General features: G+C 43.6%; 1 protein-coding gene across 1 annotated transcript; it reads left to right on the top strand.

Moving 5' to 3' along the window:
* Nucleotides 1-663: 663 nt before the first annotated feature.
* kazald3 (Kazal-type serine peptidase inhibitor domain 3) lies at nt 664-11,644 on the top strand. The gene is made up of 5 exons (XM_080765375.1): nt 664-1,820; nt 2,474-2,629; nt 6,918-7,078; nt 9,330-9,477; nt 10,268-11,644. The coding sequence occupies exons 1-5, from the start codon at nt 1,379-1,381 to the stop codon at nt 10,360-10,362; spliced, it is 1,002 nt and encodes a 333-aa protein (XP_080621501.1). The 5' UTR covers nt 664-1,378; the 3' UTR covers nt 10,363-11,644.
* The last annotated feature ends 6,144 nt before the right edge of the window (nt 11,645-17,788 follow it).

Raw genomic sequence — 17,788 nt, forward strand, 5'->3', positions numbered from 1 at the left:
TGTGTGTGTGTGTACTGTGTGTGTGTGTGTGTGTGTGTGTGTGTGTGTGTGTGTGTGTGTGTGTGCGTGTGCGTGTGTGCGTGCGCGATTAGAACAGTAATAAAAACAGCAACTGAAGCCCAAACTACTGCTCTACAACCTGACATTAGCACTGCGTCTGTCTGTCTGTCTAGTTAGTACAAATACACCCTGTGATAAGACTACACCACGTATACACAGGCAGACAGACAGACAGACAGACAGACAGACAGACAGACAGACAGACAGACAGACAGGCAGACAGACAGACAGACAGTGTTTTCCATAGAGCAACAACAACAACATATATTAATTTATGGCGTTTATATTATGGCGTTTTCTCTACGGACGTATATTGTATAAACAAAGGTTTCCCCAGACTCAGACAGACAGACAGACAGACACACAGACAGTGTTTTCCATAGAGCAACAACAACAACATATATTATGGCGTTTATATTATGGCGTTTTCTCTACGGACGTATATTGTATAAACAAAGGTTTCCCCTGATTCATGTAATTTAAAGAGCTGGGTGTGTGACGCGGTGCATGGACGTTGCCCCTCTCTCTGTGATTGGCTGACATCAGCGACACGCAGCTGATGTCTTTAGCAGCTGCTGTCAAAACGCCAGTCAGTCAAGCCAGGCTGCACTGTCACACACACGGCGGTGGCTGCACCGTGCGCGGCGTGACACATCACAGCATTCTTCTACAATACATGTTTGTTTGTTGGTTTGTTTCAACTGTTTCTCTGACTGGCTGAGGAGGAGCGAACAAGAACATTCCTGGTCTGGAGTGGATTTCACCTTGGATGAAAAAAACTTCTTTCTGTCTGACTGTCACTCAGTAACTTTTTGGTCTCTCACGTGAGGAATGTTTCTGGAGGGATTTATTTTGAACTGTTATCTTTTCCCCCCTATAGTTGTTTCCAGTCAGTCTAGTCTCTGTGTTTTCATGATTTCATCCATGGCAGTTGTTTTGTTTAACGGATTGCATGTTGGAAAAAAGTATTTTAGTGGAACATATTCAACTTAATTGTTATTCACTCACTGTCACTTTTGTAGCATTTGTAATATTTTGATACAGCCTACAATTAACCTAACATTTAAATTAAAGATTTATTTTTGGAATAAGGAAATGTTTCAACGACCATGGCGTGTTTGATCCTGAAACGGAGCATTTACAAATAGTTTTTTTTCCCTACGATCATAATAAATCTCATTATCATATGAGGAGTCAGGACTGGGTTGTTTTATAGCCTATAGGCTACTGCATTCCAACCGTCTTACTTTGACTTTATAATTTATTGATTCATTTAAATAATTGTAGGCCCTATAGCCTATTTATTTATTTTTCAAAGATGTCCGTGTCACGTGCAGCAATTCTACTGGGACTTTATTGCGTTTTATTAATGAGCATCAGTCCATCTCGCTGCTTTCCCAATAAACTCCCCGAACGGATCGATCATCATCACGCCGAGGACGATCAACTGATCGATCCGTACGCCGACCCGTTGGCCGACTACGACCGGATGGACGAGGAGTTCGTGGACCGGGGGGGCTGGATGGGGGGCAGCGACAACGGGACCGAGGAGGCCGCCGGGTGCCCGCACCAGTGCGACCCGGAGATGTGCCCGGAGGCGCGGGGCTGCAGGGCCGGCCTGGTGCTAGACGCCTGCGGCTGCTGCAAGGAGTGCGCCAACCTGGAGGGGCAGGCCTGCGACCTGGGCGACAGGAACGCCTTCTACGGCCTCTGCGGGACCGGGCTGCAGTGCCAGACAGAGGAGAGGAGGCGAGGAGGAGGTCAGTAAGAACTACGATTACATAGTGTTGAGGAGTCTTGCAGGAGCACTCATCCTCCAATGTCACTTTGACTATAGTATGCAATGCATAATCATTGTGGTGCTGTGGTATCATGAGGTGCACGATGCACCTCATGGTACCAGTGCCACAGCACCACAAAGTCCTTAAAAACAAGGCTTCAGACCAGCTTCAGACATCCCAATACAAAGTGGTCAGGCTATTAACTGCTTGGCCTTCCATTCCATCTCGAACCCATTTTAACTACCCTGCTCATTTTATTAGAGTAGGCTCAGGATAGAAGACAGTATGCAACTTGCAATGGGCCTGGTCTACAATAACAATAATATATAGGCTCATTGATGTCTTAACTACTTCACAAACGTCACTGTTTACTTGGTTACTGCAGGCCTACGTATTTATTTCCTTTGTTCCCATAAGGCCTGCTCGTTTAATGATGTTTTTGCATATTAGGCCTAGGCTATTTGTCTACTATTGATTTTTATTAATTGAGTAGGCCAAATGAGGACATCAATGGAATGAGCCTGAAGGATAATGGTTTCATCCTTTTAGCAGACCTTGTATTCTAGGCTATACTGTACTTGCCTGTGCCTGTCCATGCATTCTGTTAATATATGATTCAATCAATCAATCAGGTGATGAGGAGTCGGATGACGAGCTGCTTTGTCGTTGCGTGGAGGAGGAGGCGGTGTGTGGCTCCGATGGCAAGACGTACATGAACATGTGTCAGTTCAGAGAGGTGTCCTTCTCCAAGCCGCAGCTGACAGCAGGGAGAGGACCGTGTGAAACAGGTAGGCCTGTCATACGGCAACGTTTATGTTTATTCAGCTTTCCATCACAGATGTTTAAAAAGACAGGTGCCATTTATAAAAACACTGAATTATTTTAGCTGATTTTTACAATATAGAACTTCAAATCTAAAATACAATTGCCCATCTAAAAATCCAATAACCTAAAACACAAATCTAAAATCCACTATCATTTAAGAGTCTGCACACACTGTATGGGATTGGTAATAGGCTCTGTCTGTCTACTGTAGACCAATATCTGTGACTTTTTTATTAACAATGGACAATAATTGTATTCTACCCGCTACAAGACATATAGGCTACAGTCTATAAGTAAGGCAAAGGTGGTCTGTTTGAATACACTTACTGCACTGCAGGGTAATTCACACAGTCACACCCTGACCCTACCCTTTCCTTACTGTCAATGTTCGCTACTGTAAATGTGCCCTTAGGTAAGGAACATAGAACCCCAAACTACCGTGGTATTTTAAGCTTCAAAAGGGAAGGAAAGTCCACAGCCTCTCAGCCAGTGTTTAGACAGTGGTCTTAGTTTCTTTTAGTACACATGTTACAAGTTTGTACAGCTCTGTTTTTACCAGCTTTAGAAACAAACTGCAACTAATTCAGAACACAGCATCCAGGCTTTAAACCAGAGTGCAGAGCACATCACCCTAGCCCCTCTCGGAACCCCCTGGGTCAGCCCAATCTTAACCGAACCGGGCTGACCCGTAGGGTCCCTGTGCGGTGATGTGTTTTCGTATGGAAATGATGGAACACGGACATAAATATACCTTCGGTAACGTGGTTTCTGCGATGTTTGAGGGCTTCTGTTCGTTTGAGGGCTTCTAAATGTGTGAACTCTAGTTTACAACGTACACTGCTGCGAATTCTCCTGTGCCGTGGAAGCCGTTAAGTATTTTTAATCTATGTTTGACCGATTTGGAAGCTTTGATTCCTCTCTTCCTTCCTTGTTTATTTACCGTTTATTGTGGTGAGGTGTCAATAAACAAGGTAGGAAGAGAAGAATCAAAGCGACCAAATGGGTCAAACAAAGATACTATACGGATACTTAACGGATTCCGCGGCACAGGAGAATTCGCAGCAGTATTTATACAGTAGGTACCTTGGAACAGCCACCACCAGATATTCCTAAACGTAACCTCAACAAAACAATGCCTAAACCTAACTGTAGTCCTGAACTTAACCTCAGTAAAACTATGCCTAACCCTAAGCGTATTCCTAACCTTAACCTCAGTAAAACCAATACAAGTGTACAAGAACCGCTCTGGGCGAGTGGTCCGTGAAAGAAATTGGGGCAACTGTGCTTTGGGGCGAGCGTTCGGTAACTTCGGTTAACTTTTAAACTCCATGACCCATCATGACTACGTCTTACAGAAGCAGTCATGTGTAAAACCTTTCGAAAAGAGAAAAACTCCCTGAACACAGTGATTCAGTCTTACTTTAATTTTATTTACTGATGTGTGGCATGGGGCCAAGGCGCTGTCCTAGATCAGTGGTTCAGCTGGTTCCCAAACCTTTTAGCCCGTGACCCAAAAGTGAAATTAGACATTCCCCCGGGACCCAAATTAGTGAAAATAGCAGATCTACAAGCTCACAACGAACGCGTCGCTTTGCTTGCCTATTTTCACTACTTCTTAAAGATTTGTTTTCTAATTTATGGAATGTCTTAGTTTTTTTTTCTTTTATTCAAGAAATTACTTCATTTACAAATCATTTAATTTGGTATTCATTTTTGAAAACTTTAGATTTGTTGGGAATGTTTTTTGAATGTTTTTAAAATCATTATAATTATAAACTCAATGTAGGAAAAAAATTAAGGGACCCATACAAAGATGTGTCTGTGACTGTGACCCACAGATGGGTCCTAGCGACCCACTATTTGGGAAACAGTGCCCAGCCTAGATCCTCTGGCATGGCCCTTCTGTTCCAAAGTATAGACCAAAGGTGATGTGGCCTTTGCCACTACCAGGGCTAAGCTGTCAACAGTAGAAGACTGTGGTTGTACTGGGCAGCTCCCAGTGACCAACAGTAGAATACTGAGGTGGTTGTACTGCTGGGAAGCTCCCAGTGACCAACAGTAGAAGACTGAGGTGGTTGTTGTACTACTGGGCAGCTCCCATGTCTCCCAGTAGCTAACAGTGGCAGACTGTGGTTGTACTGGGCAGGATGTTGTTTTACTGTAAAATGGTGTTTTGTTTCATAGACCGTTCACTCTGGCAGTACAGTACACAGGTCCGATATGCTCCATAAAAGTGTGTGTGTGTGTGTGTGTGTGTGTGTGTGTGTGTGTGTGTGTGTGTGTGTGTGTGTGTGTGTGTGTGTGTGTGTGTGTTCGAAGGGGGTGCAGGTAACACAAGCTTGTCTGTTCTCAGGTCAGTAGAATAGTTCTCTGCATACTTCTCTAACAGACGTGACCTTACCACTTAAAAACACAGAAACACATGTCCGCACAAACACATGCACATCTTTATGGGGCGTATCAAACAAGGGCTGTGGTCCATGGAACATTGAATAATAGATACATGTGTTTGTCTTTGTTTGCATATTCATGTGCAGACAAAAAAACAATACACCAAAAAGCCATATCGCAATTGGGGTGCCCAAAAACATGGCTGTTTGGGGGTCCTTGGCATGGGTTGTACTGTAGGTGACCCAGTATTATTCACAGCTGTAGAGAAGTGTGTTGATGCAGATGGAAGTTCTTGTTCTGAAGAACCAGCAGTGTCTCCAAAGGGAGACCTTAGATATGATTGGCCAGTCTCACAGCCAGGGGTGTGTGAAGAGCAGCTGCCACTCAGTTGAAACCGCAAGCTACCATACAGCAGCTGGTCCTAATTATAACCATCAATTAGTCGAGTTGCAACAGGTTCTATTTAGAGTAGATGTGTTTTTGTGTGGTGTATTTGAATAAACTAGTTCTTTAGAAATTGTACGAATGTATATTTATATTATCATTTTTATTTATCTATATGTCTCTGCCACAGAGGGTGCACATTCCACTAATGACACTCTTTAACGTGTCATTGTTCCGACCACCCATTAGTCCGTATTTAAACCTCCCTGTGTTCAATGTTCCCTTGCCAGTTTATAGTTGTTGTCATGGTGTTTCCTGCCCTTGTATGTCCTGCTTTATTGCCAGCTTGTAAAGTGAGTTTCATAATAAATCGTCATTGAACTTGATCAACCTGCCTGCCTGCCTGTGTGGTTCTGCACTTGGGTCCAACACTTGACAGACTGACGCTTCTAGCTATTAATTTTTTTAGTGAGAGGCGAGAGTTCAATCCGACAGGCATAGTGACAAGCAGACATGATCCGGTGAAATTGTCATCATCATCCTTCGATCTGCGACACAAGCTGCTTCCACACAAAGTTCATTCAGTCAGTCCTGTGTCCCTACTCGGAACATCTGGAAATGTGAGAGGTCTTGTTCCTCTTGATGGGCAGGGTAGTCTCCACAGTCGTGTTGTCGTGTTGGTGCTACGTAGAAACACGTCTAATCATATGAGCGCCGTGTCACCCCCCCCCCCTCCACGGATCCAAGAAAAGCGGGTACACTACATGCACGGTCATTGTGTCACTCCCTGTTTAGGCTGTGTCTTCCCAGTCTAAAACCACAAGGAATGCAGTGGTTGGCTAACGCTGGGCATGTCCAAACTGTTATAATGACATGGTCCCACTCCTTTGGGGTATTTTTGTCACAGTACATTTGCAACATAATGTGAAATGTGTCCTCTGCATTTACCCTCCCTAACTATTATTAGGAGCACTAGGCACCATTAAAGGGGAAACTAACCGATGTTGCACCCAAACTCCATTTTAATATAGTTGAGGACATGATGTTGGAGTGTGTTTTGTGGGGTTTTTTTTCTGTGTGTATTTTAACTTAATTTCGGCGACCGTGTCATCATCGTACAGAATGTCAGTTCTTCCTGTCATTCAACTATCCGGTTGGATTGGAGCGCTGTCATCCCCTACCATGTTAGCCTGAGGCCATGAAGAGGGTTTTGCTGCTGCTGCTGCTGCTGTTGTTGTAGTAGTAGTGTGGTATTATGTTTCGTTTGTAACCCTAACAAAAGTAATTTCAATTTTATTATCGTGCTGAATCACAGGTCTCAAGACACGATCTTGGACTTTTTAAGTCACTCTCGAGTTAGTTATTAAATTGTATATTTCATTTTAAGTGCATTGTGTTGTGTTGTGTGATGGATAGAGCATTAGTGCTCTGCTAGTATTAACTTTATCTCTCTCTCTTTCCCCCTCCTCCTCTCAGCTCCTATCATTAAGGTGCGTCCACAGAGTCAGGTGAACGAGACAGGCAGCAGTCTGATGTTTCTGTGTGAGGTGTTTGCGTATCCCATGGCAACGGTGGAGTGGATGAAGGACGGCGTGAACGTGATTCTGCCCGGAGACGACCCCCACATCTCTGTCCAGGTGAGACACACCCACAGACCACACACGCTGGAAGGCAATTAGGTGAGACGGGCGTAGGGAGCGCTCCGCTGTGTTCATTGTTCACTTGAGACGGCGTCCCTCCGTCCCAGTCTAAAACTATAGGGCGAAAGTCCCTCCCTTCGTGGGGCAGAAAACTGTGTCGCGGATCCCGACACTCGATGCTCAATCAGAGCGTGCCATCACCATGACACTGCTGGTGTGAATTGTGTGTTATTGTTTCCAGCTGTGTTGATTAGGCTTGCTTTCAACTATTGCCTCCTAATATATAAACAGTTGTTAAGTCAACTCTTAGGTACGTTTATCAAATTATCTTCATTTTAAAGTAACCACATCTTGAAGTAAATGCATTACAGTGAATTAACAGTTAATACAAACGGCATGCACCACCTTGGAGTACCTGCAAATGCCTGTACATTTCTATTTAAATGTACCTCTCAAAGTAAATATTCATGTCAATTTACATGTCACACTGTCTCATGTCTTTGTGTCATACAAGAGAGTCAAATTTCTTATGTGTACTATGTAAGTATTTGTTGATGTAAGCTAAGGTTTGGATGACAGTGATTGCAAATAAACAAGGCTGCACTTTCTCTGTATGGCATACTGTATATCAATTTCAACAGTGCAAAGTAAGCTACACTGTACTGTACTATACTGTATGTGGAAGATTGGTGACAAGACAGAACAGGATTCACTTTTAAGCAATTACTGTACTTTCATTTGTTGACAGGCCATGTCTTCGCGATACAAGTTAAGGCATCATTTGTACAACACTGCATAGCACAAAGAAACAAACAAATACACAAAACATTAGAAATGTAAACATGAGCATCCTTTTATGAGATGCATGTCTGAGCTATTTTAGAGAACTGCTTGATGTAACGCTTTCCCTTAAAGTCAAGATTAGCATGAAAGCATGTCATCAGATCTGGGCACATAAACAAAAGCCTTTTGTTTGCATGTAGCATGTAGTAAAATATCTGTCTGGCAGAAACCTTGTAAATCTCCACATTCCATCTTTTAATGGCATGTTCAAAACCATTTGCAATTTGTTAAAATTGTAATTAGCAGGCAACAGTGCAACACTATCTCTCTCTCCGTTTCTGGCACAACAGCGCCACTTGTGACCCTACTGGTACTCGAAACATACTGCAGTCACATAGGTTAGGACGGACATTGCTGTTCCTTGGAGTGGTTGCACCACTCAATAATGGGATATTACTTGTATGATATGCACAAGTGACTATATGAACATGTCCTCTGATTTGAGAAATATACCGAAGTCACTGAGAAAAACTGTCCCTCTACTATGTTTGTTCAGTTTAATTGCTTTAGTCACCGCCACTCTCTTGACTTTCTCACATTTTATACTTACCATTCATGTTTTGGGCCTCTGCGTGTTCAGCTGCTAAGCTTTGTGTGTTCTCTGCACTTGGGTTTGTCTACTCATGCCATCGTGTTAGGACGTAACGTGACGCAGGCTCATAGCAGTTGTAGAAATGCACCATTTCTCTCTGCACTCCCATCCCTGGTGGCGGCGGTGGCTCAGGGGTAGAGTGGCTGGATGGTTTCTAGTTCAAATGAGGGCTCCCCCATAGTTAGGCCCTCATTTATTAACTCGGCGTACGCCAAAATACTGTATGGGTGCACGGCTGCACGCAGAAATTACCGCAATTCGGCATTTACCATTTCCGCAAAACCTTGAACTTGAACGTGATCCAGGACAAAAATCACGTCTGGTCGGGAGCTGTCGCTGTTTTTCTGTCGTACACAAGCGGAGCAGCAAGGCAAGCTGGGCCTGAGGGTAACTTTTTATTGACTTTTTTTCGTCATGTAACTATGGTTTCCAAGGTCGTACTGCAGTTGTTCATGTCGCAAAAACGAGGGCGAGGCTTGATTTCATAGGGCGTGCCAGATAGATTTCAGCCGTCACATGTATTAACATCAGAATGAAATTAAGGAAGGATCAACTGTTTGCGATCACTTTATAAATGCCGTGGCGACGTGAGTGTACTACACTCGACTTTGGGGCAGATTTTACACTCAATTGATAAATGAGGGCCTTAGTGTTGAAGTGTCCTTGAGCAAGACACTGAGCTCCTGATGTGCTGGTTTGTGCCTTGCATGGTTTCCGCCACCATCAGTGAATGTGTGTGACTGTGAATGGGTGAATGCACAATCTATGTAAAGCGCCTTGGATAAAGGTGCTATATAAATTTTCTCTCTCCAGTCGAGGGGCGGGCCTATGAAGTTCGAGCTCTCCAGTTGGTTGCAGATTGAGAAGGCGGGGCAAGAGGATTCTGGAACCTATCACTGCGTTGCCCGTAACAACCTGGGGTCCGCCTCCGCGTCTGCTGTCCTGGGGGTCCTGAACGCAGGTACACCAACATCCACATTTCAGCCTCATTTCAACAAAGCTTTCATACATTCTGAGACTAACCACTCTGAATATGGAAGTACAATCAAATTAATCTGGAAAATGTGGTGCAACTGTCATACTGCATGACTTTTGTGTCTTACCAAACCAAGTTGCTTTGATTGGCTACTATTTGTAATGGGTGTGTAGCCCTCATGTTCCCTGTAGTTATGGAGTAAGCAAAAGCATTGCATGTTACCGTCATATTCACAGCAATTATGGGTATAAATATAACTCATTTTTTGCACAGTATATCCGTAGAGCAATACTTATGGTGAATTTACCACGTCGCTTGTCTGACCAGAACAAAAATAGCTGGACACAGACATTATTACCAATTCTTAGATGGACTGCACTGGCTTCCAATGAGTCATAGAATTGATTTTTACATATTGGTGATCATCTTTAGATGATCACATATTGGTTTAGAGCACAAATACTGTACCCCTGTAGCTTTTACATTATCAACCCTTTCGTTTGAGGCAGACTAACACTAACACTTTTCCATTCACTGTAGTAGAAGATGTGCGGGTTTAAACCGCAGGTATGTCGTCTCCGCCTACAGGAAATGCGTTGCCTGCGACAATGAGACCCGTTTCTGAATCGGTCTATATAGAGCACACATAGGACACGCATAAACATAATGGGATGGATCTGCTGGATCAGATCAGTTAGACAGATCATTCTACAATCAACCAACTAATGTCTGTCTGTATGTCTGTGTTTGTTTCCCTATATGTCTGTGCATCCAGAGGAGATGTCTGTCTTTCTGACCGACAGTTTGTCAGAGATGAAGGAGTTAATGGATTACAGTCACCCCAGAGATTATGGCCAGGACTATTACTGATTAACGACGGTCTGCTCCGTCCGTGTGAAGAACGTCACATCATCATGGAAACATGAACTGAGGTACTACAGAGGACTCTGTAAACAGAGAGACCACGGCTCCCAGTAAGAACATCACACACCACAGTTCCCAGTAAGAACATCATAAACTACAGTACCCTCTACCCATTAACTTCATAAGCCCTCTAGACTTAGTAAACTGGACCTGAGTTGGCATTGTACTGGGACTGCCTTTTCCCCCCCATCTACACCAAATGTCTTCGCCAAAAAACAATTGCCGATATTCAAGCTCATAACGTTGAAAACTTGTAGATTGGCTACTTTTGGCTAATGTTCCCCACAGAATATGGATGCTGGGTTTGACACCCACATGACGCCACGGTTCCCGGTAAGAACATGAGAAATAACAGCTCCCAGGAAGAAAATCAGACACTGAAGACTGTCCGGTCCTTCAGGTCTGTCATCTCATACAAGATAGACAAGAAGCCTCTCTTTTCCAACAATACTGTTGCTAACGCAGAGACCATGGGAATCTTTGAATATTACAAATATTGTATGAACACAATATAACTCTCATCATGGAGCATTCTGAAATGTGGCCATGTTGTGCCAATAAATGATCTACAAGATCATTTATTAGATCATTTAAATTATCTCCAAGATCATTATTTTATTAGGGAGTTTACCATCCAGAATCTAGGTCTTTTGTATTGCCAGTAGTCTTAACTGCTTTTTGCGCTAGCCTTTTCTTTCTTTAATATCACAATTAGCATCATAATGTATGAGTTGATGATATAAATTGACTTCAAATACCCGTGGTACAGAACTGGATGGTGTGTTACTTTATTGATGTGAAATACTGTATGTCTAGACCTGAACTGTGACCTCTTGTTCCTATTGTGTGCATCTGTGAAACCTAATTTATACTCCAAACTAGTATAATATCGATTGTCAAACACGTTGAACTGTGTGCTTAGGACTTGATAGGGAACATAGAGTACTAGAGTAGTCTTGTGTAGCCAGCCAACTATTCCACAATCTCCGAATGCTGCTGTATATACTGTCTGAAACTATACCTCCCGAAATCTGAGACAGAAAGCTGTCATCTGTTGGTCATTTCCGTTCACAAATATATCTGGAAATATCTTTACATGTCCTCAGACACAAAGTTTACATATCTGCTTGAACTTCCAACTGGAGACCCACTCATTTGTAAAGGTCACAGGTCATGGCTAGGGTTTAGTTAATTGAATCAATTAATATTTAATGATTTAATTATAATAAAACGTCAATATCTACAGTCACAGATTTCTTTCTTTCTCTTTCTTTCTCAGTTGAAACTTGAAACTGCACATTGTGGATTCAGTCCCTGCATGTGTTACAGTTTTACTCAATTGCTTTTGCACATTTCTTGTGCTCTGCATTTAGTGAAAATATTCTACACTTTGCTCTCAAAGTGGGGTCCGTGGACTGGACCCCCAGGGTGCCCAACAAAATGAGGAACAGTTTAAACACTTAAACCCAATTTCATTTTTTTGATTACTTTAAAAAATAAGGAAGGATCTTGACGAATGTTCTCTTTTAGGGATTCCCTGGTACAAAATCTTTCCAGATGGCGGTCCGCTGTCGAAGGCAATCAATGTGGTGGTGAAACATGAAAATGTTTGAGGAGAACCACAGGTCCATACGACACATCTGGTTTACTGCCTTTAAATCCCATTGGTATCTCTCTGCTGAGTCCATCACCCGCACAACCATGTGTGGCTGTATGCATGCGTGCAAACGTGTGTGTGTGTGTGTGCGCACGTTTGGTAGGTCTACGCGTGTGTGTTTTGGAGGTTGTAGTTGGCCTACTGACAGCTGATATAATTGATTTTAGATGGTTTTAATGGGTATGTGCCAGTGGGGGGTCTCACTGACAGCAGGAGGTCAGCAGAGAAAACAGACATTGTGTGTATAATAGGCCTCTGTACCAGAGTGTCTGCTGTGTGTTCCACTGCCTGGACCATCTACACGTTACTGACCTGGCTATATACACCATAGAACACAACAATACAAATGCAAGATAACTAAAATGAAATTACCTGGCTTACCACAATGACGTTTTGCTGGTTGAACACACAATCGCAATGTAATACAAAAACAACTGTTATGACCAATTGTCATTTATATTTTCTTTTTTTCCCCTTTTTTTTCTGTATTGTCTGTGTTCTCGTGAGGATGTCTCTGTCATTGTACGACTGTTGGATGCCGTTTCCAGTGTGGATGGATTGACTCACTGGAAACGTCATCGGTCAGTTGTCAAGCAACAGAGACATCGGTCAGTTGTCCAGCGACAGAGACATCGGTCAGTTGTCCAGCGACAGAGACATCGGTCAGTTGTCCAGCGACAGAGACATCGGTCAGTTGTCCAGCGACAGAGACATCGGTCAGTTGTCCAGCGACAGAGACATCGGTCAGTTGTCCAGCGACAGAGACATCGGTCAGTTGTCCAGTGACAGAGACATCTGTCCAGCGACAGAGACATCCTGTCCAGCAACAGAGTTGGCTTTGTTATTATCTTCTGGATTTGTGTGTGTAATTCGATGAGGTTTAAGACCCTTTTGTGTTTTGTTTACTGTAGGTAGGTACGTTTGCTAGGAGCTAAGACTGATTAGACCAGTGGGGGCTCACGTGAAGAATGTCCACGGCCCACCCTTCCCACGTGTTAAGTGGACAGATGGGTGGGGCCGCATGCATTTTCAGAGCATGTTAGTTTATCACAATGAAAACACATGAAACAGTGGGCCCGGCTGGCAGGTTAACTACCATTTTACCCCAATACCCCTTTCTGTATATGAAGCACATTCCATTTTGTAAAGAAGAAAAAGAGAGGAAAAAAGCACGGAGCAGTAGGTATGAATCACCAAACTGTGTGGAATTGTTCTCTCTTGTTTTTGTTTAGTTTAGTGGGTTTAGGACGGGTGTCTGTTTTTGTTTTCAGGCAGGGGTTAGGAAGGGGTTATCATAGTTTGGGTTTGTTTATTATTTTGGCCTGGGTTCACCCCTAGGTGGCGTCAAGCTTGTAAATAACTTCACGGTGCATAGCAGTAAATGGCAGGGCACCTTTTCTTGCATTTAATACCTTCTCTTGTTTCGTGTTGTGCTCTTCTGCCCCTAGACCAGTGCTTCTTAACCCTTTCAGGCTCTGGGACCCCCCCCCCCCCCCCAAAAAAAAATCATACTTGGACTGGGGACCTCCCAAAATAATCAGATTTAAACTGGGGACCCCCCAAAATAATCAGATTTGAACTGGGGACCCCCCAAAATAATCAGATTTGAACTGGGGACCCCCCAAAATAATCATACTTGGACTGGGGACCCCCAAAATAATCAAACTTGAACTGGGGACCTCCCAAAATAATCAGATTTGAACTGGGGAGTGGGGACCCCCGAAAATAATCATATACTTGGACTGGGGACCCTCCAAAATAATCATACTTGGACTGGGGACCCCCCCCAAAATAACTTGGACTGGGGACCCCCCCAAAATAATCATACTTGGACTGGGGACCCCCCAAAATAATCAGATTTGAACTGTGGAGTAGAATAGACACTAGGCCAGTGGTTCCCGAACATTTCAGGTCGAGATCTGAAAGAGAGTTTAGACAGGGTTTTCACTTGAGTCACGACCATAGAGTATTAAAAGGATAGAGACTGATCTGGCGTGAAGCTTCCCCCCCCCCCCCCCCCCCCCGCGCTATTCATGTCAGTGGAAGATGCTCAGTGCCGCTTGGTCACGACCCATAACAATTGGTCCGTGACCCACAAAATGTATGGGTCACGGACCAATTTTTATGGGTCGAACTTAATGGGTTCCGACCCACTGTTTGGGAAACATTGGACTAGATTATTCCACGTTGAACCACATTTTTATCTTGGTAGTTCTCCAGGGTATCGGCACTGCTCAGGTTGGTTGACAGACCTGGCATTCAGGTCTCCATTAAGTCGTTGATGGTGTCCATCCACGTCCTTATTGGGGCAAGCACTGATCCAGCCAGTCGATAAGGTAAAGGTCCATACTGTACAATGTACTGTAGTAGACTAGAATAGATGTGAGCAGCTGTTGAATGAATGTGTCTTTGTTCGGTAGCGATCTGTTAAACATCTGGAACACAGACATCCTACCATCCTGTCTGTTTTTATAACTTCCTGTCTGTCTGGTTACCTGTCTTTCTCTCCCTCTCTCTCTCTGACTCTCTCTCTGGGTCTCTCTGTCTCTCTCTGTCTCTGTCTGTCTGTCTGATTCCGGCCCCTGGGCTCTGTTCTGAGCCAGTCTGAGTCCCCCCCCCCCCCCCCCCCTCTATCTCTCTCTCTCTCTCTCTGCGTGTAGCTGACTCTCACACAGCATAAAGACATTTGAGTTAATGATTTGGACTGAATACAGGCCTCTCTCTCACTTATAATAACAGTTGCCTCAAAGGAGCTCTGCTGGAGACTGTAGGACACAGCATAGACACATCTGTACATATATACATAATACAAACATCTATACACAAAAACATGTACACAATGCACGCACACGCACACCAAAAGAGACAGTCACTATATTTTGGTAGAGATTTGGGATTTCTTTCTGTGAGATTTTGGAAGCACACACGTGTGCACACACAGCTCTCAATTTGGAGTTTAGGTCAGATCAGTTGGCTAACTTGTTTTCAATTCTCTACTGTGTCTCACACTACTGTGCGTTGGATGGATGTGGTTCCTTTAGTTTCCCTAATATCCTGTTCACTGAAAAGACATTAGTGGCACAGAGGTGTGTGTGTGTGTGTGTGTGTGTGTGTGTGTGTGTGTGTGTGTGTGAGAGACACAGATTTTCTCCAACATTCATTTAATGTGCGAAACACTGAGTGAACTGAATGATAAACTATAGGATGTGGTTTGGAATGAACACTAGTCTACTCTACAGGAGACATTCTTTCCCAGTCCAAACAGGAGGCTGGTTTCCAGTGGATTTACGACACCACCACAGGGCTGTCCCATTTGATCAACATGCTGTAGTGACAAGGGTTCCATTTGTTAAAAAGAAAATAACAAAAAAGAAAAAAAAATGGTTGGAAAACTTCTTAACCACTAGACTAGAGCTTTAGGGCCCTATCTTGCTTGCCGGTGCCGCCGCCTTACCCCTTAGGCTCAAAGGAGCCTAAGGGGTTAAGCCTTACCCCTTAGGCCTAAAGTCTTTAGGCATGTTTAACTATTTAGAAAAACAAAGCAAAACTAAAAAATCTAATATGTATCGATGTAGATGAGCTATTTTCACACTTTTAAATGTCTCAATAGAAGAGCATTGAGACAAAATACAGTCCCCCCAGTGGTCACCCATCCATCTTCAACCGCTTACATTAGTAACTCCCTCCTGGGGGATTCCGAGGCATTTCAAGGCCAGTGATTCGATGTAATCCCTCCATCTGCGCCTTGGTCTGCCCTGGTGTCTCCTCCCAGTGAGACGTGCATCAAGGACCTCCCTAGGAACTTGAAGACACTTGAGAGGCATCCTAACCAGATGCCCGAACCAGCTATAGGCTGGTTCTTTCTAGGAGAAGAAGCAGCGACTCTACTCCGAGTCTCTCTCTTGTGAACTTCTCATCCTATCTCTAAGGGAGATGCCAGCCACCAAAACTCATTTCGGCCGCTTGTATTTGCCCTTTGACCTTGTATATTATTAATTTGTATATTGCGACCTAATCAGCCGGTCAGTGATTTATCTATAAACAATTACCACTCACTCTATATACCATACAGATTGGCCAAAATTACATTTTATTCAAGAAAAAGGTTACATAGGTTTATAATCATTAATCCAGTGCCTTTTTGAGTGGTGCAACCACTCCAAGGAACAGCTTTGTCCCTACTCCCTATGTGACTATGTTACTTACTATGGGAGTGTGTCGTGACTGTTACTATGTTTAGAGTACCAATAGGGGGTGCTGTTGCACCACTCGCTTCAGACTGGTCTGATTTGTTTTATTATATTGTTACATTGTAATATTAAACCTAAATATATTTTCCAAAGGAAATGCATGTATTTAATTCAGTCTGAGCAGAAGCAGGGGTAAAACACATCCTAAAAAACCTAGATCAAAACCTAATAGTGATGTTGGGTTATTTAGTCTGGACACAACATGACGTAAGGTTCCTTTGAGAACCAAACCCGGGTCTCCCATGTTGGAAACCAAACTGTAGTCAAGAGGGAAACCCCACCTTGGCCATGTCACGTTCTGTGATGTCATGTTTTGTGCCTTCCTGTCTGCCCCTGTAGTTCTGTTCCTGTCTTGTCTCACTAGTCCTGTGATTGCCCATGTTTCCACCTGTGTCCCCTTAGTTCCCCAGCCTATCCCAGTGTTGATTGTCAGTGGTGTTCACCTGTGTCTAGTTATCCCATGTGTGTTCAGTTCCTTGTTCGTTCGTAAATTGTAAGTCAGTGGTTTTTTGCCCCTCATGCTTTTCCATGTTCCTAGTGTTTTGTTTGTTCCTGATTTTGGTTAATAAAACCCCCTTGTATTCGACCTGCCTGTCCTCTGCCTTTGTCTGCGCTTGGGTCCAACACCTACCTGTCCTGAACCGTGACAGGCCAGGCCTGGGGAGATTTTAGTCCTTGAGGTAGGATGATTTATTCTGCTAAATGCACACCCCTTTGAGCCCCCCCACCCACCACCCCTCCCCAATGGGAAACTGGATCTGGGTCACTCACGGCACCAATGAATGTAACACTCAAGATTTCAACACGGGTCTCCTGCATGATCTACTGCTATTAGGTCAAGAGGGAGTTCCCCCCCCCCCCCCCTCCTGGCCAGGGGAGATATGGGGTTTTGAACTTCATAGGCTGAGATTCTGTGCTAAAAAACCTCCCATACATTACAAAAGTTTTGACAAGATTTTGGAAAGATTTGTTTTAAATCATTCCAAAATCTTGTCAAAAATCTTGTATGGGAGGCTCTACACAGAAACGCAATCTAACACAGGCTTTCCCAATTCCTTTTCCAAATTATGTCTAGGGTGCCAATTTAAGCCGAGGGCCACAACATGCGTGAGCGTGCACACATGCACACTTTTTTAAATTCATAGAATAGATGAAGACCTATTTTGACAGTTGCAGACACATGACATGATGACATGAAACTGCCTTCCCCATTAGATCTGCCCAGTCGATTGGGGCTTTTAAATGCTTACTCAAAACTCATCAGTTCTCCCTTGCGTTTAATTGCACTTGAGCTCTCTGTCTTCCGATATTTTGTTCTGTGCTAATGTATGCTCTTGTTTAATATTTTCTTGTCGTTCATGTTTCTTGGCTTTTTTTGTATCAATGTTTTATATTGCTTTGTTCTGTTTTGACCTTGTTCAGCACTTTGGTCAGCCTTGGAAATAGATTTAGAAATAGGACTAAA

Source organism: Protomyctophum bolini, assembly GCF_963924005.1.
Source record: "Protomyctophum bolini genome assembly, chromosome: 6".
Taxonomy (NCBI): domain Eukaryota; kingdom Metazoa; phylum Chordata; class Actinopteri; order Myctophiformes; family Myctophidae; genus Protomyctophum; species Protomyctophum bolini.